The sequence below is a fragment of the Lytechinus variegatus genome, chromosome 3 (assembly GCF_018143015.1).
Source record: "Lytechinus variegatus isolate NC3 chromosome 3, Lvar_3.0, whole genome shotgun sequence".
In the NCBI taxonomy this organism is placed as follows: Eukaryota; Metazoa; Echinodermata; class Echinoidea; order Temnopleuroida; family Toxopneustidae; genus Lytechinus; species Lytechinus variegatus.
The window spans coordinates 3,402,988-3,429,313 of record NC_054742.1 but is presented as its reverse complement, the minus strand read 5'-3'; the positions used below and the strand labels follow the sequence as shown (position 1 = coordinate 3,429,313).

Below are 26,326 nucleotides of genomic sequence, written 5' to 3'. Positions count from 1 at the left end.
AAATATAATTGGTGTAAAAAGAAAATGTATGGATTGGTGTACTTACCATCCATTGAATTGCCTTGCTAAGCTGGCTCCCTGATCCTTTCCTACTACTCTCTCATCTTCTAAATCACATTTGTTTCCTACAAGTACCATGGGAACCTGAAAGGTACAACAACAGTCAAGAATATAGTTACCATCAATGTACAAAAAATGTGTAAAAAAAAGAAAAACAACAATAAATGATAAGCAAAATGTATGGAAAAGGAATGCAATGAAATGACATGAAATGAAATTTTAAAAGAATTGAATTCAACAAATAAAAGATCAATAAAAGCAGGGTGAGAATGCAAATAGGGGAAATAAAACCATTTCTCATTTGATTTAAAGGCATATTTTTATAAAAAAGAGTAGTATTTCAATACACTATTTATGTTAGATACAGCAAAATAAAATTACTTATCTTACTTGAAAATATGAGGGAGGATTACTGACTTTGCATCATAATGTCTATGAATCTTCCAATATACATGCGTGTGCTAATACTTCTTTCCTCAACAAAATATTTGAATAACAACATTCTTGAAAGTCAAACATTATAGCAGGAGACTATGTCCTAAATGACAATACAACTCTCCCATTACAAGTTTTATCAGTGGATAAGTACTACCTGCATTATTTTCAACAAGGTCATAGTAAACTGTATAAAGTACCATATGTATGAAAGCACAATGCATTCAGGTAAACAAAGGTGTATCAGTCTGCTATGCCAGACTGATAGCTACTCACATTATCTGTGTCTTTGACTCGTAGAATCTGCTCTCGTAAATCATGTAGATCATTAAAGGTAGATTGTGCTGTGATAGAATACACAAGAACAAAACCCTGCCCGTTCTTCATGTACAAATCTCTCATTGCTGTAAATTGTTCCTGGAGACATAAAAAGAAAGAAAAAAAAAGAAAAGAAAAGAAAGAAATGAAAAAAATTACTTGATAAATTATGTTAGTATAAAATGAGCCCTGGCTGAGAATATGAAGTGCTTTGCCCTACTCTACAAGTTATATCATTTTGGTTATATTACTACTATTGTAAGAATAATAATTTAATAATATAACAAAAATTAAAACGATTTCATAATAATAATCATCATCATCTTTCCTCCAAATTTGAAGAGTGCTTGCGATGTATGTTTAAGAATTTATTTCATAACTAAATAAAGATGCATGCAACCTGTTCATGTCAGAAATGAGATCCCCCCCCTTTAACTCAATCATAATTTAATGAATCATTCTTCCTATAAACTGTCTTTGTTTTCACTTCATTTCATTTTCACGTTCTTGGGCAAAGGAGTCTTGGGCACGTAAAAAAAAAATCTAAAAGAAATTTTTTTTTTTTTAAATCGGAATTTCGATTTTCATCGGGAGAATATCATGCCTGGTATATATAGCCAAGGTACAATCATAAAATCAGCTGGACCATAAAGTCATTTCAAAATTGTGAAACAAACACTACTCACACACATTTTGTTTCACAATAGGTTTTATGCATGCAAATTTGTTTGCAATTCGCAAAACTGAGAGAGTATTGATTGTGATTAAAGACCCAGACCGGACCCAAAAATGAAATTGACAAATTATATACCAATCGAAAGCTTATAAGCTACTAAATACAGCATTGTGAGCTTTATTCATTTTCACCCTTCCCAGCTGAGTATTTTGCTTAAGAATATTCCAATTATCGGGCTTCGAACCCGGCTTAGAAAATAGGCTTTATTGTGCTTTTCAAATGCCTCGAGACCGTGACGTCACGTTGTGTAAGAAGCGTCGCGATTCCATAGGTTTGTACACAGAAAAACTGGGTTATTTTTTTGCTTTCCAGATTACGCATTTCATTTTCTTCACTTCCATCACAGAGTGATATCACATATATTTTTTCCTACATGCTTAAATTATGAAATCTACAGTTTTGAACTAGTTTTTGCCATATTTTATTTCCTGCTTATTTGGCGTAGATTTCAAATCTATCTGCATTCAGATTATGTATCACTACTTTTCCTGACATAGCAATTTAGGCCCAATAAGAGCCAAACAAAGAAGTCACAATAAAGGCAGTGAATAGTTGTAGGTTTCCATCAATTTCAACAGTGAATAATTGTGAGTGCCATTTTTATCTGAAAACGGAAAAAAAATTGGATTCATAATATAGAAATGGAAGAAAATACCAATGCTTTTGTACACAAGCCTATGGAATCGCAACCCTCCAGACACAACATGACGTCATCCTTTCCAGGCGACGTGGGGTGCTCAATCGAAGCGTACTTTGGAGGAGCAGTTTCTTTGATTTTTATCTAATATTTCTTAAAATTAGAAGGAGATGTATAGAATAGCTTTGGTATATTTGTATTGTATGAATCATTGCCTTTCTTTTAATATATGATTGTTTTTACACCGGTTAGGGTCTTTAAGTTTGGAAAAAAAATCTGTTCTTATTTTCACACACACACAAAACCCAACCACCCATAAAAACCTCTTTGATTTCAAGGTTATAGACTTCAACTATCTGTAAATGGCACAAACAAAAACAAAGTCCGGAAATATGTTGTACAATATAGTAATACATGTAAAATACACTTCTGGTTGAAGTGATGATCATCATCCTGTACATGGAGGTCTATTGGAATTTGATGTGTGTGTGTGTGAATTCATTGCAGGATAGGGTATGGATAATGGATATCCGATTTGCTCAACTTCCTTTTTATAATAGCTATTTGACGGTATTTTTCAACAAATAGAGAGAAAGTATGACGTTAAAGCTGACCTGATATCTGATCAACATTCACAAAGGCTTCTCAGATACAAAACATAATACAAATAATTGTCACATTTATCTAATTTCATATTCCCCCCTTTTGTTTAATTTAATATCCATATTCATTTAGCATTCTTAGTTCTTCCTGGTATCGCATCACGGTTTGCTCCACATTTTTTAAAGGCTGCTCTACAAAAAGTCTTGTTTTTTGTAGCAGATTTTTACAAAGGACTAAACTATAGAACCTAGATCCTCTATCTTATGACCAAAAATGCTGATGAAATTGCAAAAGCAAAAACATTCCGTGTTTTAAATGTACAATATTCAGCATGATTTATTTTTCATTCCTGTTCATTTATAGTAAGACTGTATAATTCAAATGTTTGTACCTCCTGATTACTTTACCTGATTGTTCCAATTGATACAGATACAGTAATTCACGTACCGCATGTTTCCTTTTGTTCTTACCCTTCGTTAGTTTATATTATACATTTTTTTAGTTATTTCATCTTTGTACATTACTTATACTGTAATGGGTCATTTTCAATAAGCCATTATTTGTGTTTTTTATGATCCCCACTAGAAGTATTATTATGCATTGAATATGGCATTGTATTGATATGTATACACATGTATTGTTGTTTTTTAAAAAGGAACTAAATTGAATTGAAGAATGTTTCCATTTGTTAAGTTATGTACATGTATATATACATTTTTCTTAAATCTTCATTTTGTAACTTACACCTTTTTTTTATTCAACTGTCATTCTGTTCATTCCTTCTATCCATTGTTGTCGTTTGTTTCAATTTTTTTTTTTGGGGGGGTAACATTCAACTTACTGTGCCTGCTGTATCCAAGATCTCGAGCATGCATTGTTGTCCATCAACTTCAACTTGCTGAAAGATAGGAAATGATACAAAAAGAATTCATTTGAATGTATCAAACATTATTATATTACAATGTCATATTAGTTTGATTTTTCTGAGTCACATTAAAAAAAACCATGCATTTTAATGGGGTACTGTGGCTGAAAATAATTATATAAATAGAGTAAAGTTTAGTGAGCACCCAATATTTTAATTCTTGGAGGACAAAATTTCAATAAACATTCATATTCCATATCATATGATCAAATACAAAATAACAAGTGGGCATATTACATCATCATTTTACTCATGAAATATCCATTAGCACATGAATAGCAGTTTTACCAATTTGTACACATAAATCAGAAAAATAACTTGCTATTAACCCTGTGTTCTGATTTTTATTTAAAACAGTGCAATGCCACTTTCATTATATACATGTAACTGATTACAGTTAATACATACACTTTAAACTGGGATTCAACAGGCTTATTCAATGTAACCTTTATTATGTTATAATTTTACATGTAATCACAAACGAGTGTCGCTAAGGCGAGCATATACATTGTAATACGCCCATCTGTAACGTGGAAAATGGAGTTATTGGTCAGCAAGAAAAGTAGAAGTTGGTGACTTCACCTTTGACCTTTTGGTCTCAAAATCAATATTAGAATTGCTAGGATCTATGTTATGCTAGTATCATACACACCAAATTATATGAGCCTATATGTAGGTTCACTTAAACTGAAGTTATCACGTTTACAAAGACTGCAGAAGGGTAAGATGAAAACATGTCACCTTGACCTTTGGACCCCATATACCTTTCCTGGGATCCATGCTTGTATCATGCACATTATATTATATGAGCCTAGATTCAGTTAAACTGAAGTTATCATGTTTACAAGGACTGAAGAAGGGTAAGATGAAAATAGGTCACTGTGATCTTGACCTTTGACCTCCTAGGCTTCCTGGGATCCATGCTAGTATCATACAACCCAAATTACATGAGCCTAGATTAAATCACACTGAAGTTATCGCGTTTACAAGGAAAAGGTAATGGACGGACACCGAGCGTGATACCATAATACGTCCCGTCCTAGGACAAGCGTATAAAAATATTCTGAAGTTTGAAACCAAAATCCAAAACATTACAATAAAGCTCACTCGTATGACAGGCCTTCTGCATTAAAGTGTACATGTAATACATCAATAGATTTGCCTTCCTTTTAATGCTGCTATTCCCCTTCAACAAATTTCCCCCTTTAAACTTCCTTCATCCCTCTCTATTATCCTTCTCCCTCACTTGGCTCTCTTTACACTAGGGGAAGTCATATCAATTATCCATTTCCTTTCTTTACTTTCCTTTATCATAAAGTGTTAGGGATCCAAACAATTAGAAATCATGGTCTGATCTTTAAAATGCAAGTATCATTCTGAAGCAGTCTGGTTATTTTTTTCCAACAGAATATATTGCTAAATTTTTTTGTTAAAATAATCCATATCCAATGCATATACATGAAATGTATGGTAGGACCAACATGTTCGGTTACCCTCCCCCATCATTTGTTCGATTCAAACAGGAGAAAAAAAATCACTGGTGAGCAACACTAAATAAAAATCATTAAGGCACAGCTCTCCAGCATGACTACATGCAAAAAAAAGTACAAACTATTCAAGCCCAAGAATTTTTTTAATATTTCATTATTAAAAGGTATTAAAAAAGTACATGTAATCAGTTTCCCTAAAAAAAGTATTTGGAATGTGTCACTGGGCTTTATGATATCAACACACATATTGTATCAATCTACATGTAGGCCTATATGATATGTTTATATGTAGTTTCATATGTGCATAACTGCATATCAATAAAAAACACTTAATATTTCCTGGGTGTTTGCATGGTAATTTCAACAATTAACTTCCTTGAAAGAAATTCAAGTACAGCTTTTGGGCTTATTTCCTTTCACAGCTCTTTAGTCTTAAGGATTTTGAAACACATTCAAGATTCAAGGATGAAATTTTACATGTACATGTTAAACAAGTGGACAGCTCTGGCAGTGTTGCCTGCATCATACATGTACATGTAGGCCCTACATGTATATTCAACATGACAGCAGTGCTGAAAAAGACAATGAATTTTCACAAAGGGGGAAAACCCTAATTTCACATGTCCAAGTTTCATGAAACATAATTTTCACAAACTTAACTTTGGTTTAATAATAAGTTGATACCACAACATGGTTTAAGTTAGTGACACGTAAGGGCCGTCTGCACCATCCCAAGTTTTCAAATTAGCGTCCTATTTCTGATCCGGCAAATTATCCTGATCTGAACAATCTCGAGATTTGCAATGGACACGCAATTATCGGGCTAGTTCATAGGATTAATCTCTAGATTGCAATCTCAAGTCAACTTGGGATTATTTGCAAAATAGCACGCTATTTTACGAAAAATCGCGCTAATTCGTAGGTGCAGACGCACTTGGGATTATCTATTCACGGCGTCCTACCATAATGCATCGATGCCTGGCTCAAGCAGGAATCACTTTTCTTGCGATGGTGGAGAAGGGGTTTCTTGAATCTCAAGATTAATTGTGAAGAGGGCCGATCGGGCTAAAATCTCGAGATTGAGCAAACTCAGGATGGTGCAGCACCACCTTAAATATATATGTATGACCTTGATCATGCTGAACTGAACTGCATGAAAGATTATCAATGATACTTGATTACCCCTATGACTACATGTCGGCCTCGGGTGGGCACTCGACCCAAAAAATGGTGGGGGTGTGCCGCGGGCGAGACAAAAAACGGGGCCTTGGAGCTGGCTTATTGTAAAAAGGAGGGTCCTCGGAATGGGCTTCGGAACTACAAATGTTTGTGAAAACGGGGGTCCTTGGAACGGATCGCTAGCGTGTTAGTGCATATGCATCCCTGGTTACATGTACATGTAACCAGGAAGCCTGCCCCAGTCATCTGTACATATAAGTGTCCCGGGGGGGGGGGGGGGGCCACATCTATTCACGAGTGGATACTATGCGCGACAATGGGGTCTCCAAAAGCACCCTAAACACGAAATTTCCATATTCTGAAAATGCACCCCTTAACAAGTATTGGCGTGCGAACCCCTACCATTAACAAGTATTTGAAACAAAATGATACTCTTTGCAAATGTTCCTTGAAATGAACCCCTAAACAAGTACAGGAATGTTTTATTGTTACTGGTCCTTCAATCAGCTTTACCTTATTTGGTTTAGTACGACCCCACCTTCTATACCTCGCGCAAATCGGACTCTAAACACGAAGTGTTGGGGCAAAAAGGACATCCGTTATAAAACATTTTAATTTTGTTTTATCATCCCCTCAAATTCAACCCTAAACACGTAATTTTCCTAAATAATAATAATGCTCAATTCCTGTATAGCGCATCACACATAGCATAGCATGTCCCTATGCGCTTGAAGAAATAGTGAAAGGTAAGAATAAAGTAATCAAGATATTTAGATTGGATCATTAGTTCAAAGTTGGTATTTTATGCATTGAAAAGATATGTTTTGAGGGATCTCCTGAATGTACATAAATCACTTCGATATCTCATTGAACTAGGTAAAACATTCCAGAGGACAGCAGAGGCATGAGTAAAAGCATGCTCACCATATGACTTTGTAAAGACAGAGGGAACAACAAATAATGCTTTTGAGCTTGATCTAAGATTTCGGGATGGCTGGTAATATGATACTAAATCGAGTAAATAGGATGGGGCAATTTTATAAAAACAGTTGTGTGCAAAAACCAGAAGCTTGAATACAATCCGGGAACGGACAGGGAGCCAATGTAGTTCTCTGAGAACTGGAGTAATTGCTTCATACTTGCGTGTTCGTGTTACTAATCTTGCAGCTGAATTTTGAATGGTTTACAGTTTTTTAATTTGTTTAATAGGTAATCCTGAAAAGAGACTATTGCAGAAATCAATGTGACATAAAACAAAAGCATGTACCAATTTTTCAGTGGTGGGTTTGTCCAAAAATTCACTAAGTTTACCAATTTTGTATAAGGCATATGATGCAGAGCAACATTTCTGGGATATAAATTCATTGAATGTCAATTTATCATCAAATATAACTCCTAGATTTCTACAAGAAGTACTTGCGCGTATGTCCATTCCACCAAGTTTTAATATCTGGATTGATTCTGTTTCTCGAAAACGTGAGGAAATGTGTAAAAACTTTTTTTCACTGTTTAGTTTGAGGCTATTGATCTGTGACCATTGATCTGTGACCATTCTTTAATCTCTTGAATACATTGTGTAATTTCAGCAGTGGGGTCAGAATCCTTAAACTTTTTAAGGGTAACATACAGTTGTGTATCATCCGCATAAAACATTTTTTGTATATTGAACTTATCAATTATTGACTCAAGTGGGGAAGTGTACAGTGTAAATAAGATCGGCCCCAGTACAGATCCCTGAGGAACACCTTGAGTTAAAGAGTGGAAATTTGATTTCTCACTCCAATGACGACATGATGGCTTCGACCTAAAAGATATGATTTAAACCTTTGTAGAGCCAGATCACGTATCCCAAATCAATACTCTAAACGTTTCAGGAAGAATGTCGTGTTTAATGGTGTCAAAAGCTGACGAAAAGTCTAGTAATATAAGAATAACTTCTTCACCTCTGTCTAATGATATCAAAATATCGTTTGTTACCCTAAGAAGAGCCGTTTCTATACCATAGTATTGGCGATAACCTGATTGAAATTTGGCATGTAAATTATATTCGTTAAGATGAGCTTGTAATTGTGGAGCAGCTAATTTTTCCAAGATCTTGGCAAAGAATCTTAGATTTGAAATAGGGCGATAGTTTTTAAGCTCTTCCTTGTTCAGAGAATTTCCTTTTAATTTGGGAATGATGTTAGCACACTATAATTTATTAGGGAAGCAACCAGATAGAAATGATTCATTTATGATTTCTGTCATAGGAACAAGCTCAGGAAGCAATTGCTTAAGAAATGATGTCGGAATGGGGTCAAGATCACAAGTTGATGTAGAGGACTGCATGATTACCCTTCGTACTTCTTCATCTGACGCTGTTTTGAAGTGTGTAAATGATGACTTGCAGTTGGAAAGCTCCTCACCAAACAGTTGCCACTCGGCGAAAATGTAGCCGAAGATGTAACCTTTAGCTGATCGGTTATGCTTGTTACTTTCTCTTTGAAGAGATTAACGAAACATTCAGCTACCAAGTCACAGCTCTGTCATTCCTAGCGAAATAGATACCCTTTTTTCATTATTTTTGACATCCTTATCACATTACGTACGTAACGTGCCCTATCGGGAAAAAGACATCCTTTTTACGTGTTTTTTTGGTCTTGCATGGTATCCACTCGTCAATGTAAGTGGCCCCCCCCCCCGGGATAAGTGTACATTGTAAAATAATGGTCATCCACATTTGTAACGTGACAGAGCTGAGATATGCAAGTCCACAGTGACAAGGTTATGCCATTTTACTGGTATAAACAAAGGAAACATCACCAACACTGCAGTATAAATCAGGATCACCAGCTGTGCTGTTCTTGTATCATTATATACAGGTAGGATTAAAACAGGAAGCAGGATGCTTTAAGCTTCTGTGGGATATACAAGTAGAGGTCATTTCAGAGAAATACCATATTAATATCATGACACTGTAAATAGAACTACTACTAGTGCATGTACATGTACCTGTACATTCAAACTACATGTACATACATAGGCCCTAAATTAGACAGTCCTTTGTACAGGGAATATCTACATGTACATGTAAGTCGCTCAAACCGAAATTACATACATGTACTGTACATAAAGCATGTACATGTACAATGTAGCTCTTTTGCCATATTTTCTCGGATCCTCGATTTTGTGTAAAAGTACCAATGTTCTTACATGGTCTTTCCAACCATGTACTTTTCAAGCAATGAATACATTGTAAGGATGGGGAACTATCATAGTGTGACAATTATGGTAAACTTTGAAGTCAATTTTCTCTGAAATAAGTTTGCACCGTCGTACTCACCCCCCCCCCCTCTCTCTTTCTCCTTTTCTCCCATGATAGACATATCAAAATCAGATTCAAAGAGAGATTTTTTCCTCTTTCATCATCAACAAATCAATGAGATTAGGGTGAATGTAAAGAAGACACTGGCAGGCGAATCAGTAATATGAACCTTTGACTGTCTACCTTTAAATATGGCAAAATTCGTCATCTTGCATAATAAAACATACATGTATGCCTATGAATGTATTGTACAGTTCATCATCATCATCTCAACAGAACAATAACTGCACTAGACTACATCCTGTTTGAGATCAAGCAAGAGAAAGGCAATTTTCTTTTCCATAGAAAGCGTTATCTAAAATCAACAAAATTCCAGTTACTATCCACAAAATGAAGTAATTCTCCTCTTCTTATCATTCTTGTCAAATTTAAAAAAGTATGTATAATGAACATGACAGTTTTTCTCTGTATTACATACATGTAGTGTATTGTGCTTTTCATATAAAATTTATGTCAACGGATGTGTTTATGCTTCGATTGCGGGGACAGAATCAATGTTTCAAACGTTGTTTCAGAATGCTGATCACAAATGTGGTTCTGGGAGTACTGTTAATGCTTCATTTTTCTGCAGCTCGCTTCGCAAGTGTTGTTACTGTCAACTATTATTTTAACTTCGAACATTTCTGATCTTTTAGAAATTGCATGGAGCTACTTGACATAGTCATTTAGAATTTCTACCATGGTGAGGATAAAAGTAAAAAATTAAGTATATAAGAAAATAATAAGACATCAATTTGTTTATGCTACTGCAGGGCTTCTGGCTCAGCGATGTCTCGTCATAACTCATGTTCTGTTTCTAATCCCCCAACATTCATCATGATTATGATTGTACTTAATTTAATATTCACACATGCAAATGTAGGTTGGTCATTATCAAAACCGGGCCAGAGTTGAGAGGTAATTTAGAGGAGGTACATGTAACTCCCTATAATAGAACCATGCAACTGTATTTTCATCTCGCCAGAACCATGTACAATGTACCAAATGACGTCATTTAAACACGTTTTAATGTGGCCCTGTTTATACTTCCCAAGAAACCCTGAATCTGGTCAAACGATGTTCAGAAACACACCTTTTTGTAAGTTTATGATCAGCGTTTTGAAATGTCATTTAAATGAAGGTAAGCATGGATGCAACCATATTTCGGACTAATGAAAACACTGATTCTGGCCTGAAAGATGGAAGCATACATGTAAACACACCTAACTGGAGTATACTTGAGTCACAGTAGTTTCTACCCAAATGCCCTTATATCATAATATCAAAATGCCCTTATAGAAATTGGAGGACAATTCCTCTTTTGTTGTTTAATTCAATTATTGATGACTAAGCCCAGCACAGATTCAACTTTCATAATATATGCTATAGTACTAGTAGGATTAAAATACAGGTCTATCAAAGTTGTAGGTGTAACAATAAAGTGGTGTCTGGCCAAAACAATACTGTACTAAAGGTGGGGTGAGGTCACTGAGGTGCATCTCACAAACCATGGTTTCTCTATCCAACAAGCAAACTAGCAAAGTTAAGATTAACCTTATTTAATTCGGTATTTTCACATTGTTTTCCCATGCACGGTGTGTTGAATATTCATACATGTACATGATAGAAAATTGTGCTGTTATTGTGACTTCACTGCATCGCGTTAAACCCTGAGAGATTTGTTAACCATAGTGTAACAGCATAAATCAGACTTTTTCTTTCAAAGACATCAAAAACCTCCCACATGTACATCTTGATTGGGATTTCTTTTTTCTTTTTTTAATTCAATTTTCTCTCACAGCCTGCACTACTTTGCATGCCTGAAGAAAAAGGTGGTCAATCGACAATCTCTCATGATAATGATTGTTGATGACATGTATGTATTATAAAAGGCACAAATTTGATTATTCAAATAAAAAATTATTTTCTTGACCAGCTATATTTTGGGCTGAATCATGAATGTATCCTACATGTACTTGGTTTTATTTATGTATAGGCCCCTACTTCTTTTTATACATTTGCAGTACATGGAGATGCTTTGAAATTGAAATCATAAAGAAAAGAAATCAAATCAAAACATGAAAAAATATTATCAAGGTTTCGTCTAATGATCTAATGTTACAAATGAATTACCAGCGGTAAACATTTGATAAAACAAAGAAATGTGAAATCAAGGATGGGTAGAAGAAAGAGGAAGCAATAGAAATCAAGGATGGGTAGAAGAAAGAGGAAGCATTAAAAATGAAGTCATCACACATTTTGAGAAAAAAATATTGTGTTCCTAATCAATATCTCCTTGACTCATTCTACATGTAATATTTCAACTTTATTTTCCCTTCTAAAGGCCTACATGTACATCATTTCGGCTTCTTTAATAGCTCGTTAGACAAATGTCGGAATGACCCTAAGGGATGAATGCAGAGAGAAATTAAGGCCTTGTCCTATATGAACCAGGCCTCTGGGTCAACAATATTAAAACGACCAGAACTGAAATAAATTAATGTGCCAATCCAGAGGCGCATTTTGAGAATCAGCTTTATTGATTTTGACCACACTGTGGCCAAAAGCAACTTGTCTCTTGACAGACATGGGTATATGAATGTGACCCGTTGCTCCAAGGCACACAAAGAACAAATTCTACAATTCAACTTTCCGATGAAAAGAGCCATGACATTTAATAATGAGTTGATTCAAAGAGGAATATGATTCTGGCTCTCATCACACAATTCATTGGTTTCTTATTAAAGGCATTACACATCAAGTATTAGAAGAAAAGTCCATCCTCATGTTGAGTTAAAATTCAATAAAAGCATCAGTGAAAAAGATGAATATGTGGCCTAAATGTAGCAATGAAAGATCTACAAAATGTATGAAAGGGTCATAACAGAGTTAGGAAGGTTTTAAGGTTTAGAAATTTGTGATATCACATGTACAAGAAAGCCGCTACCAGGTACAATGTAGCTACTTTTGTGATTATATTCATTAAAAACTTTAAAACCTCTATAAACCTACCCAATAGGTCATGTGATATGAATTCCACAAAAAGCGATTTCATCAAAAATTATTTTCATTGTATATTCAATTAATTACGAGAAATAGGCATTACTTCATCATCCCGCTTCTTAGAAAATAAAAGTCCTGACAAATATCAATTATTCATCATAAATTATAGCAGGGCCCGCTGGCAGAACAGTTTTCGAAACTGAAGTGGCTACCCTGGGTAAATATACCGCTATTATTATTATTATAAACAGTAAAAATGTGATTTAAGGAATTGAACACGTGTGTGAACATTACTTGGGGAGCTGCTCACATTAGAAATCACAAAATTTCATTTTGCACAGTACAATGTACATGTAAGCCTGTCTCAATATAGTCTCTAACACCTTCAAAAATAAGGAAGATAAATGATTCATATCAAATGGTCTCATAAAGCCAGAAGGACAATACAAAATTAGACTCTACAGCTATATTAAAAAGAAGCTTCTCCTATTTCCCTCCCTCCCTCCTACGCCTTGCCCTAAAACAACCATCTGTCACAACCCATCTTCTCTCACCTCACTACAGCCACCTTGGCTTCTGACTGAGAGTAATATTTCATATCAATATTGGATACACAGCTTCTGGTCTTAACTTTCAGACATGATGCCTTTTAAGGCTTGCATTTGTAAAAACAACTTTTGCGGTTCTGACTTTCCTTATATCCAACAAAGAGCTGCATTGGTTGCCTACCAACTTTGGATTATTATGCCTTTTATTATGATAACAAAAATTTCAAAAACTGTCTGCAACTTTTATGTTTAAAAATGCTTTGACAATTCAGTCAGATATACAGACTTGTTGAATAACATAAAAAAAATCACGATAAATATTTTAATGCATACATGTATTTGTTGAGATCTGTTGAATAAAGAACATCATACACTATTAAACTACATTTTATTACACGCCAAAATCTGATTCTGTTTACAGGAAATCAATCCATCATAATTTAAAAGGGTAATAGCGAAGCAGACTAATGGTAATGAACATCCCCTGGTGATAACTACAAGACATAAAAGGGAATGGGGAAAAGACCATTATTCAAAACATGTACATGTCTGAAGTGAAAATAGCAACAAACTCAGTGAGGAAAAGGAATGCATATAAAAAGATGGGTGTGCCTCCAAGTCAGATGGAGGTCAACTCCAGATATACATGTATTTCAGGTAGGACCCCATTTCAGAAAATACTTGTTTATTTGCCATAGGGAAGAAAAACAAGATATTTGTGCCTTTCTACTACATGTACATGTGTCAGGCCTATACTGTATAGTGTACCCACCTACTATTGTCACTTTCTCAAAGAAAGAAAGAATTTTTCATCAGCCTAAAGCATTCTATTTAAAGAAATATACATAAAAGTATGTGTAGACTACAAAAATACCCACATCAGTGGAGGTGTAAACTGGAAGTATTAAAGACAAAGAAAGGTGATATAGGATTTCCTTCAATACATCAATTAATTATTTACTCGAATACGACCCTTGAAAAAGGACTACAACTTCCTATAAGAGTCAAAGAAGAATCAGAATGAAGTCATTATTTTTTCAGAGCTAATATTATATGCATCATTCAGAATGGTGATAGGATGGCGATAGAGAAGCAAACACTTGACAGATTAATCAGTCAACTACTGAATAAGTAAACTCCAAATCTTGGCATAAATGGATGAAAGTAGTTCTTGGGTTTGTTGGCCTTTTCTATAAAAAGGAGTTAGCAATCTCTACATAAATCCAGACTTCAGTGGTCCTACATCAAATCAATTTTAAGGATGTGGGCATGATTGAGGGAAATAAAAAAGCTTATATTTATAGTCTCTGGAATTGATTTCGAGGGTTGGTCTTCACATGCATAGTCTTCGGGCACAGGCCCTGATTGAAAATTGGATCAGAAAGTGGGTCTCTATGCAAAGACTAGTACTCACACAAAATTTTACTGTTTAGAGGACAAGTCCACCCCAACCATTAGTTGATTTGAATAAAAGAGAAAAATCCAACAAGCATAACACTGAAAATTTCATCAAAATCAGATGTAAAATAAGAACGTTATGACAATTGGAACGTTCGCTTAATTTCACAAAACGGTTAAATGCACCTCCTGGTCGGTATGCAAATGAGAAGACTGATGACGTCACCCACACACTATTTCTTTTGTATTTCATTATAAGAAATATTCTAATTTTTCCTCATTGTCAAGTGAAACATAGCTTAATTCCTCCCTGAACATGTGGAATTACCATTGTTTTAATACTATATGGTTCAAGTTAATCCTTAATGTCAAATCTGTAAAAAATGAAATATTGTATAATTCAAACAATAAAAAACAAAAGAAACAGTGAGTGATGGACATCATCGACTGTCTCATTTGCATGTCACTGAGATACGTGCATATGCAGTTTTGTGAAATTAAGCGAAACTTTAAAATGTCATAACTTTCTAAGTTTACATCTGATTTCGATGAAATTTTTAGGAATGTGCTAGTTGGATTTTTCTCTATTTATTCAAATAATCTTTTTAGGGGGGTGGACTTGACCTTTAAATTAGAGAGGGCCTTCAGTACACAAGGCATAATAGGCTGCACATTCAGAACCTTAACTCGAGTGAGGAGTTTGCACAGCAGACATTTAGGCCTCAATGATAGTATGGAAAACATAGTAAAAATTAAAACATAAATTTTTTTAGAAAGTATCGAATTCCCTTGGACTGATCATTGAATTTTAAGAAAATCCAGCTTATTAGTGATAGCAAAAACTATAAAATATAAAGAGCTCACAAACAACTGCAAAATAGACATGTTAATGATACATTGTACATGTGTACGACTACTGTGTGAAGTAAAAGAGATTCCTGCAGCGTGCAGTTTGGCCGAGCCTAAACCCTGAAGTAGGTCCACACAATGACAGCATAGAATCATGATATTCAGATCACTGTTTTAAATACATTTAATTGACATTTTTAAACATGATTCTACAGAAACATCTTTCAAATCATGATTCTAGGGTCAGGAAGTGATTAAACACACCCAGAGTCTCATTTCTCACTCTCAACCAAAAAAGTATTTCTCTATTTTGGCGGACCCCCATCTTCGCAAAGTGTCCCAGCCAGCCACCGGTAAAAAAAAAACAAGGATGACCTTATTGAAACTTTAAACAACAAGTGGGTCTTCACAAGAGACTAGCACATGTAAAATTCAGCAAACAAGACCCCTGTTACATCTGAAAGCTTCCTACCCGAGACCCGACCGAGTCCACTTGCAACCTTGACTGGATTATTGGTGGATTAGCTTCGCGAACGGACAGAGTCCGAAATGTGGTCTGTTTACATCACAGTGTTCATTCCCTCCCCTATCGCCCTATCTGTACTGTTTCGAGCGACATCCGATTGCTGACACCTTTAAAAGGCACTCTCGATCGATCTAGGCTCCGAATAATTCGCGCGCTTATTGAAGTTACCCGAGATTCTGAAAGAATGCTGATGATCCCAGCAGTCGTTGAAGATATGATCGACTTGAAAAGGATACGTTTAAAATGCTTCTTTTCACTCAAATCAAAGACTTTATCAATCACAATTCACGTGTCGCATGCCGCAAAAACATTCGAAGAACGACGGGGCTGGGGGAGGGGATAGCGCGCGCTATGACGTAATTTGACAGCTGGCGAACGGGCCGAGATAGGTTCGAAAGCTTGTGTGCGTTTACATCTACGAATCGGTGGACCGGGGCCGGCCCGATACCTACCCGAGACTACCTCTGGATGTGGTCTCGGGTAGGTTCGCTAAAAGGTGGCCCGAGGTAGGTTTGGGATGTTTACATCTGATTTCTTTCCGACCCGAGGTAGGCCCCGGGCCGGCCCGAGGTAGGGAATCTCTCAGATGTAACAGGGGTCCAAGTCATTGTAGGCTTCACATCCAGACCCCTTAACCTTGAGTGAAGGGTTTGCACAACAGACTACTCTCAACACTAGCCATGTAATTGATACCACAGCTCTAAATAACATCTTCGAGAGTTTGCATTAATTGCATTTACACATGGACACAATGGTTGGCACCTCCATATAGTGGTACCGGTACACATACATAGGGTACTGTACATGGTTGTACAATGTACGTGTGTAGTTTAGTGAAAGTTTTTACTAGGAAATCTTAATATTAGTGAATGTAAGGTAATACATAAAGGCCTACATGTACATTGTAGTTCTTATTCTGTTAAAAAATCTAAAAGTAATATTTATCTCACACATATCATCTATTTCCAATGTTATACATGTCATACATCAAAATGTATTTAGTTTTTGCTTCAATTTTCCTTTGTTTCTCATCTGTTTATCAAAAGTTATCTTTGTTAAATAATTTTTATTCATTTCATGTTTTTCAAACCCCACCATGCACTGTCTTGCTTATGTACTCAATGGTTTATTAGCACTCCTTAAAGGGGAAGTTCACCCTGACAAAAAGTTTATTGTAAAAATAGCAGAAAAAATAATAAAAAATATTGCCGAAGGTTTGAGAAAAATTCATCAAATAATTAAAAAGTTATTAGAATTTCAATTATTTGATTTGTGACGTCATATGCGAGCAGCATTTCTACATAGCAAATGGTAAAAAATCAATGAAATGTCATTTTCTCAGAAAATTGAAAATGGTTTTCACTGTAACTTTTGTATATCAATAGACAAATCATTTCACACCCGATCATGAAAAGAAAACAAAATTAAGTCATCAGGAACCATACAAAATTTGAAATTCATACATTTTATATTACATAACACATGGGGCAGCTGCTCGTTTATGACGTCACAAATCCCAAATTTTGAACTCTAATAACTTTCTTACTCTTTATCGGATTTTCCTCAAACCTTCACCAATATTTTTTACTATTTTTTCTGCTATTTTTACAACAAAGTTTTCTTCAGGGTGAACTTCTCCTTTAAAGCTCTTCCACAAAAATGCAATGCACACTGCATACACCTACATGTACATGATAATTATGCAGGTATTTATACTGATGCTCATAACCTCAATGAGTATGAATAAAATGTGTACAGCGTGTTTATTAAAAAAGGTGATACTAGAAATGAATCCATGTACATGTATTGTACATGTAAGTATATTGCATCGTAGATGTACATCAGGGGAGCGTTTCATCAATATTTTCATCTGACAAGTTGTCAGATCTGACATCTTTCCATCATTTTGATTGGCTGAAAGGCACTGTTCCTATGGTAACTGTCGGATAAAATGGGACTTGTCGGATACAACGTCCGACAAGTCCTTTCATGAAACGCCCCCCTGATCAAAATCCAAAGGAACTACTGCCTACAGTGTACATGTAACAACTGGAGTGCCTCCTCTGGCAGTCTCACCTGCATTACGTGATTTAATATTGTATGCAGTGCTGACTTTGATAACTACTATAAAATAATTCACAAAAAGCGCCATTCATTGAATGATACAATACTACGTTCATTGACCCTAAATGACATTTCACCTTGATCATGTGACCCAAAAGTTATCAGTAATACTTTACCCCTATGTCCACAATTCATAAACTTTGAAAGTTATGACAGCAATTCAATAATTACCTCCAACATGGCCAAAGTTCATTGACCTTAAATGAACTTTCATCTTGTTCATGTGACCTGAAATTCACACAGAATGTTCAGTGATACCCCATTGTTCCAGTTTTATGAATTAGATCCATAAACTTTCATAGTAATTCAACAAATACCCCCAACTTGGCCGAAGTTCATTGACCAGGTTATGATTTTGATATTGACTCCCCCTACATGGTCTACAATGTAAGTTCATTTACCCTAAATGACCTTTGACCTTGGTCATGTGACCTGAAACTCAGGCAGGATGTTCAGTAATAAATTATTAATCTTACGTCAAAGTTTCATGAACTACCGTATTTTCCGGTATATAAACCAAACCTTTTTTCCCGCTTTATAATCTTGAAATATTGGGTGCGGTTTATACACAGAAACAACAAAATTTCATCGGAAAATTGACCATGTTTTGTCTGTAGAATTAATTACCTGTGAACCAACAATTATTTACAATATTAAATGTATAATTATTTGCTGGTTACTAAAAATAGGGAGTATATTTTGCGAAGTTTTCTTTGGAAAATCTTCTTTGTAAAGATTGGTTTTTATTATTTATTAAACTACTATCAATTTAAAAATGTTTCCAAAAAAAAACCTTGATTGTTTTGTGATGAAAACTTTTTTATTCAACTAAAATTGCATGGGAAATGCTCTTCAATAGGCATGTAATCGTAATCGATCGTAATCGCTTATTAAAAAGGCAATAAATAATGTCCTTTAAATTCTTTATTTCTCTCGTTTTTCTCTCAATATTAAAAAAAAAACTTTCCCTTTTTATACCATAATTTTGATATTAAAAAATGCCATTTTATGGTCACCTTTTCCTTAAAAAAAAAACCTTTTTTTTTGTAATGAAAACTCATTTTTTTACACCTAAAAAGTGCATTAAAAAAGCTTTACAATAGGCATGTAATCGTAATCGGTTAGAAAATAGGCAATAAAAAATGTCCTCTATTCATTTTTTCCCCTCACTTTTTCTGAACATTTTTGTTTTCTTTTTCCATTTTTAGACTATAAGTTTGATATACAATCATGCCATTTCATGGTCTTTTTTCTTTATTTTACAAAAAGAAATAATTTATATTCTTTGAAAAATAAAGTTAAAGAATAAAGTAACCATTTTTTCAATACAAAAATTAACAATATATCTTTTGGTCTGTCAAGGATTCTAAGTAAAATTTGCTCATCCAAATAAAAACTAAACTCTGTTTGCTGATTTTTTTTAGAGCCTCCCGATTTTGGGGGTGCGGTTAATACACAGCCGCGATTTATATTCCGAAAAATACGGTACATGTACATGTAGCTCCGTGCACTTTGTAAGTTATGCTGTCATTTCAAAAACTTAACCTTCAGTTAAGATTTGATGTTGACCGCCGTCAAAAAAGTGGCGCCTACAGACAAAAATAAAGCTGCAAAAAAGGCCATCCACCATTGTTCCTCATATCAATTTTTACAACAAGTTTCATCTAAAATTGGATTTGTTCCACAAAGGAAGATACAGATTTGAAGATACTGGATTTGAAAGTGCTATCCAATCAAAGATGAATCAAAGAAAATCTATTCAAGCTCATGATCAATTTCAGAATCCGATATTGATATTTTCAGGGCTTCTGTAAAAGTATCCTTGAACTGCACTGCATGACACTAGTCAACCCAGAGATTGATATTCCAATTCTTTCCATTGCTTTGCCTCTGCAGTTCTGCCTCTTTCTTTTATGAATTTATGCCAACAAGACAAGAGATAAAAGTAGGCCGACATGTATGGTACTCTGGTGGAACAAACAACCTTAGATTATCATAAAAAGGATCATTTTAGAGTTAAAGTGTTTTGAAAATCATTAAAATCAATGTGGATCAATACTTGCCTAATATCAATCATTTTGAACAATGAATTTTTAAAATGAAATAAAAAATATGAGATTCACTTACCTTCCTGTAACTATCTTCAATTGTAGGATCATATTTTTCAACAAAAATTCCCTGAACAAACTGCACTGTCTGAAAGAGACAAATAAAAAAATTAATACAATGATTATAAAGAAAAACATGCTTTTTTATAACATCTTCTGACTTCTGGAGCTTCTTATAATTTTGATACAAGTGAATTATACAAAAGAGCCATTAACACAGGGCCACAGGCATTTTTTTCTTTGTCCAGCATGGCTTCAAAATACTTTGCTGTGAGAGTTTCTGGTTAAACCATGGACCTGCCAAGTAGGGTCCATGGTTAAACTTTGGCAGAGGTGCAACTATTATTACTATTCTTTGAGAGGCCAGCTCAAAAGGGAATAGCATTTTGAAGGGACTGGAGCCCATAGAAAACTGTAATTAAAAATAAGGCATGGTATATTTTGTTTTTATTTGGGATCAAACATTTATTGTAAACAAGGGGGAAATAATATTTATTTACCTCTTACCTTTTCTTCATGTGCTCAACTTTCATTATATCCAAATGCAATAAAATCCAAGTTTTGAATAATCAACAGGGAATATATGTTGATAAGTCAAACAACTGTCTCAAAATACTACAGTCTTGTTTGTGTGTTCTTTAGGTGCGTTTATTCGACACTTTTTTACCCCAGAATCATGATTAGAATCATGATTCAAATCACGATTCTGCAGAATCACGATTGCGTTTAGTCGAAAGTGGAAATAAACGTCTTTCAAATCACAAACATGAAACACAGAAAAAGGGGCGTTTTGAAAGACGTTTCTGTAGAATCACGAACGAAAAAGGTCGTATAAACAATATCGTGATTTGAATCATGATTCTATGATGTCATTGTGTCGTGCTTCATCCGGGTTCGACTCAAAGGCGCGCGCTGTGTTTCGTGCAGGTTAATTTTCGTGTAGCAGTATTGCCAGTGTACTAGTACCGGTGTATGCCAATTGTCACGTGCATTTAGGAATTATCATTCTGTGTATTGTGCCCCTGGGGTTGTACTGTAGCGTCATTTGTATATTTCATTGTTTTCATCAATCATGTCTTCAAGTTCCAAAGGCACAAATTGGACTGACGATGAACTCAGGGCTCTGCTTGTGCTTTGGGCTCAGCCTGAAGCACAAGCATCCCTTACCGGATTCACAGATATAAGATGATCTACGAGTCCCTTTCAGCGGCAGTAATAAATTGGACCGAGGCCTACATGTACTACGGCTACTGAACACCATTTTCGATGAACCAACAAGATTGAATACTAGTAAACAAAAACAATACGAGGTACAATATACACGGAATTCTGGAAGTAAAAGATTTATTTTTCGGAAGCCGAGTAAACGTTGCACTTGCACAAACGATCGCGCGTTAGCTCCGGCGGCAGCAAAAATCTAGCAGCCGACGTGAAGTTAGAAACACGCGCGAAAATGTTGACCTATACTTCTTGGGTCAAACTGCGCACTGTGATGCGCACTGGATCGGCCCGAATTCAGGGAGAAACAGCGTTAGAAAGATGGTCGTATAAACGCTGATTCTGTTAGATCGTGATTCATGTTGCTGTTTTGAATCATGATTTAAATCGTGATTCAAATCATGATTCTGGGTTGAGGTCGCATAAACGCAGCCTTTGTTATACATGGCTACCGGTAATTGTGTTGTGTATCTGGCTACTGGCTATAGAGCCAGTGAACAGAAATTGAAAAACAGAAGTTGTGACACTGCAAGAATTCCCCAAGGTAGGCACTTCAGCTCTTTCATTGCTGATTAATTTACTTGCAATTTCAGAGATTCACTTTTCATCACTACTTGGCTGTGTAAATATTATCATGGAAATCAAATGTCATCAAAAAAAATACATGTATGTCATTTTCTGCATGATATATCATAGAGTGTCAATCATGCCAACATTCTGAAATAGTTGGGGGAAAAAATAGCCTAAATTTCATTCAATGTATCAACTAATGAGAAATGTTTGACCCAAAATATAAAATGGTTTATAATCTACAACTAAAAAAATAATATAGGCTATTATGATGGTCAACATTCAATAGGGAATAAAATGCTGGTACCAAAGTCAATGCCTCTTTGTTAACTCCTTGACTCCCATCCCTGTTTGACAGGGGTCTAAGAGATGCCTCAATTACATGTACATGTATGTGTAAATGGGTTTACATGTATGCCTTCCTGTGCAAATCTATATAATGAAGATGTGACAAAAAAAAATCTGGTGAAAGTATTGTCATCAACTGTGTGTGCTGTACATGGGCACACATGTTATTTATGAACAAACATGTGGAGCTACAGTACAAGGAAATTTAGATGTGAAACTAGTACATATCACAATGCACATGTACATACTTACATACATGTGCATTATGATGTCTACATTAATGTAAATGTACATACACATGTATTGATAGTTCACAACTACTTCATTAATAATTAAATATTCAATTCCATTACCAGTTCTCCTGTGAAATACACAATGTATGTACACAGTACATAAAATACGCTGATTACTAGTATTATAACAGGCGTGACAGCGACAAACAAACAGTAGTCCTTATTGCACAGGACTAAACAAAAACAAATGAACGCAAACCCACATCATATTACAATTCTGCATCATGTTCACTCAAGGCAAGACCAAATTTATGTGGTTTACCTGTCCTACATGTACATGTACATGTAGGCCCTACTTATGAATTGAGATATGGATGAGATGTTTCTTATTGGAGACCTCCCACTCAAATAGGTCTTGGATGGTATGTGTCATTGTGATTCTATGTGCATTCACAGCACTGATGATTCATCAAGCCATAGAAAAAGGGTGGAATGTAGGCATACATGTACATAAATAGGAAAGCATCGGGTAATGCATTGCATATAATAAAGCCAGTGTAAATTGTGCTGTATTATTGTGAAGTGCTAATACAGATTTCTGATAAAGTGCAGTAAAGGTAATGTATTCTGATAAAAAACAAGTGGAACGCCTCTTGCAGTCTTGCCTGCAATACGTGATTCAATATTACAGTAGTGCTGAATTTGCAAAAAAAAGATGAATAATTATTCACAACAAGTGGAATGCCTCTGGCTGTCTCACCTGCATTAAGCGATTCAATATAGGGTCATTCCATCTGGATTCACCCAGTGGTTGCACCCGACCGTCTCAGAATTTGTTGTAATTTGGTATACATAAAATTCAACATGGCCCAAGCACAAAACAAAAAAAATAGTCCAATCGGTCCGTCGGTTCTCGCGCTACGGCCCGCCCTTTTCTCCTTGTTTTGACAAAAATGGGCGTGACCTTCAACTTTCAATGGCCACTGCGTCGTTACGTGTTGACCAATTTTCATGAAACTGGTACCATTTGATAGGAAATTCAGAGAGGAATCCAAAACATGCATCGAATAATGTATTGGAGCAATTTATAAGGTCATGACCTTTGACCTTAACTTTGACCTTGAGTTTGACCCCCGGACAAATAATTTTTTATCTTGATTTTCGTGTATGTTAATTATTGGTATGATATTGACAAAATATGTTAAAATCAATGATGATATTTTATTTCTTCACCTTTAAAAACTCTTCCAAAGATACCATGAAATTTCACTCTAGTCCCACACACTGATATTCATGTTAGTAAAGTGTTTACCAGTTACATGATTTCTTCCAATCTTAAGTTGCAGTATGCAAGCACATGAAAAGAAATTAAGCTTAATCAGTTCACAAATAAAAGGTTAAACCTTTATGCTCATGAATAGGTATCTGTTTAGGCATTTTGACGTTCATCAATATATATTCATTTTGATGTTCGGCAATATATATCATATATATTCATGGTAGTAAAGTCTTCACTTTTATCATCAAAATATATACATGTATATATATGTAAATGATATATATTGCTGAATCATAAAATGCCTAGACAGATACTATTCATGAGCATAAAGGTTTAATCTTTTATTTGTGAACTGATTAAGCCTAATTTCTTTTCATGTGTTTGCATGCTGTAACTGAAGATTGGAAGAAATCATGTAACTGGTAAACACTTTACTAACATGAATATCAGTGTGTGGGACTACAGTGAAATTTCATGGTATCTTTGGAAGAGTTTTTAAATGTGAAGAAATAAAATATCATCATTGATTTTAACATATTTTGTCAATATCATACCAATAATTAACATATACGAAAATCAAGTTAAAAAATTATTTGTCCGGGGGTCAAACTCAAGGTCAAAGTTAAGGTCAAAGGTCATGACCTTATAAATTGCTCCAATACATTATTCGATGCATGTTTTGGATTCCTCTCTGAATTTCCTATCAAATGGTACCAGTTTCATGAAAATTGGTCAACACGTAACGACGCAGTGGCCATTGAAAGTTGAAGGTCACGCCCATTTTTGTCAAAACAAGGAGAAAAGGGCGGGCCGTAGCGCGAGAACCGACGGACCGATTGGACTAATTTTTTTTGTTTTGTGCTTGGGCCATGTTGAATTTTATGTATACCAAATTACAACGAATTCTGAGACGGTCGGGTGCAAAATTGCACATTCATTGGGTGAATTGGTATGGAATGACCCTATAGCAGCAGTGCTGATTTTGAAAACTACTATAACTCGCACAAGATGTTCAGTGATACTTGGTTACTCTTATGTCCATGTTTTATGAATACACTTCTAGGTATGATGGTAATTCAACAAAAACAAAAAACATGGCCAAAGTTCATTGACCTTACATGACCTTGATCATGTGACCTGAAACTCGCGCAGGATGTCCAGTGATACTTGATTACTCTTATGTCCAAGTTTCATGAATCAGATCCATAAACTTTCAAAGTTATGATGGTATAAATTCAAAAGAAACCCTCAATCCGGCCAAAGTTCATTGACCCTAAATTACCTTTGACCTTTGATCATGTGATCTGAAACTTGCACAGGATGTTCAGTGATACTTGATCAACCTTATGGCCAAGTTTCATGAACTATGTCCATATACTTCCTAAGATATGACATTTCAAAAACTTAACCTTAGGTTAAGATTTTGATGTCGATTCCCCCAACATGGTCTAAGTTCATTGACCCTAAATGACCTTTGACCAAGGTCATGTGGCCAGAAACTAAAACAGGATGTTCAGTAATACTTGATTAACCTTATGGCCAAGTTTCATGAACTATGTCCATATACTTTCTCAGTTATGATGACATTTCAAAAACTTAACCTACGGTTAAGATTTGGTGTTGACGCCGCCGCCACCGCCATAGCCTCTTGTCGAGGCTCTGTCAGCTGCTTTCCGAGCGAACATGACAAAGCAAGGGAGAGAGCGAGACAGGGCCTCTTGACATCTGAGCCGAATATCACAGACTTTCTTTTGATATTTTATTGTTTTAAAATCATCCAATGAGAGCGCGGGCTACTATGTCATATTGAATATTCATGACTCATCTTGAATGGCTACCCGTGACGACGAAATATCAAAGAGCATTGAATATGCCTCTAAAATGCAGAATATTGACCAATTAAGGATTTGAAGTCGATGAAATTAAATATGCAATGAAAGTATGTGATGTTTTTTGTAAATTTCTCCATAGGATTATGGAAAAAATGCAATATTTGATGCGATTCCACTATGCCTCGATTATCGATCTCCGCTGTGCAATGAGGGAATGCTGGAGTGGATCAGTTGCTTCCCCTTGACTAGAGTCTGACCAGCGGCTGACCAGTATCTCCCAGGAAGTTTTGGGGCGGTGATGGGTCTGTTACGGCCAGTACTAGTAGTAGTAGTAGTAGTAGTACACTACTTGTACCATTTTGCTGGTTATATCCCCTTTAGTGTTCCGCAATTAAATGAATCCCTGCAGAATAGTGGACTGCTATAGTATTCCGAACCTCGGACGAAACAGCTTTGACATTTCATTGGCTTACTAGGTGACTGGTGATATCATGACTCATGTATATTCATTAGGAAGACGTTCCTCATGAATATATAATTAAGCTCAGATGTCAAGTGGCCCTG

At 35.4% G+C, this 26,326-nt stretch overlaps 1 protein-coding gene across 1 annotated transcript in view; it reads right to left on the bottom strand.

Moving 5' to 3' along the window:
- The window catches only part of LOC121410004 (ras-related protein Rap-1b-like), a 37,740-nt gene that overhangs the window by 6,257 nt on the left and 5,157 nt on the right, over window positions 1–26,326 (bottom strand). Inside the window, exons 3-6 of the mRNA XM_041601812.1 lie at window positions 20,302–20,370; window positions 3,631–3,687; window positions 772–912; window positions 47–144 (exon numbers count right to left, since the gene is read on the bottom strand). Coding sequence (XP_041457746.1) covers window positions 47–144; window positions 772–912; window positions 3,631–3,687; window positions 20,302–20,370 — 365 coding nt within the window. The remainder of the gene's footprint in view (window positions 1–46; window positions 145–771; window positions 913–3,630; window positions 3,688–20,301; window positions 20,371–26,326) is intronic.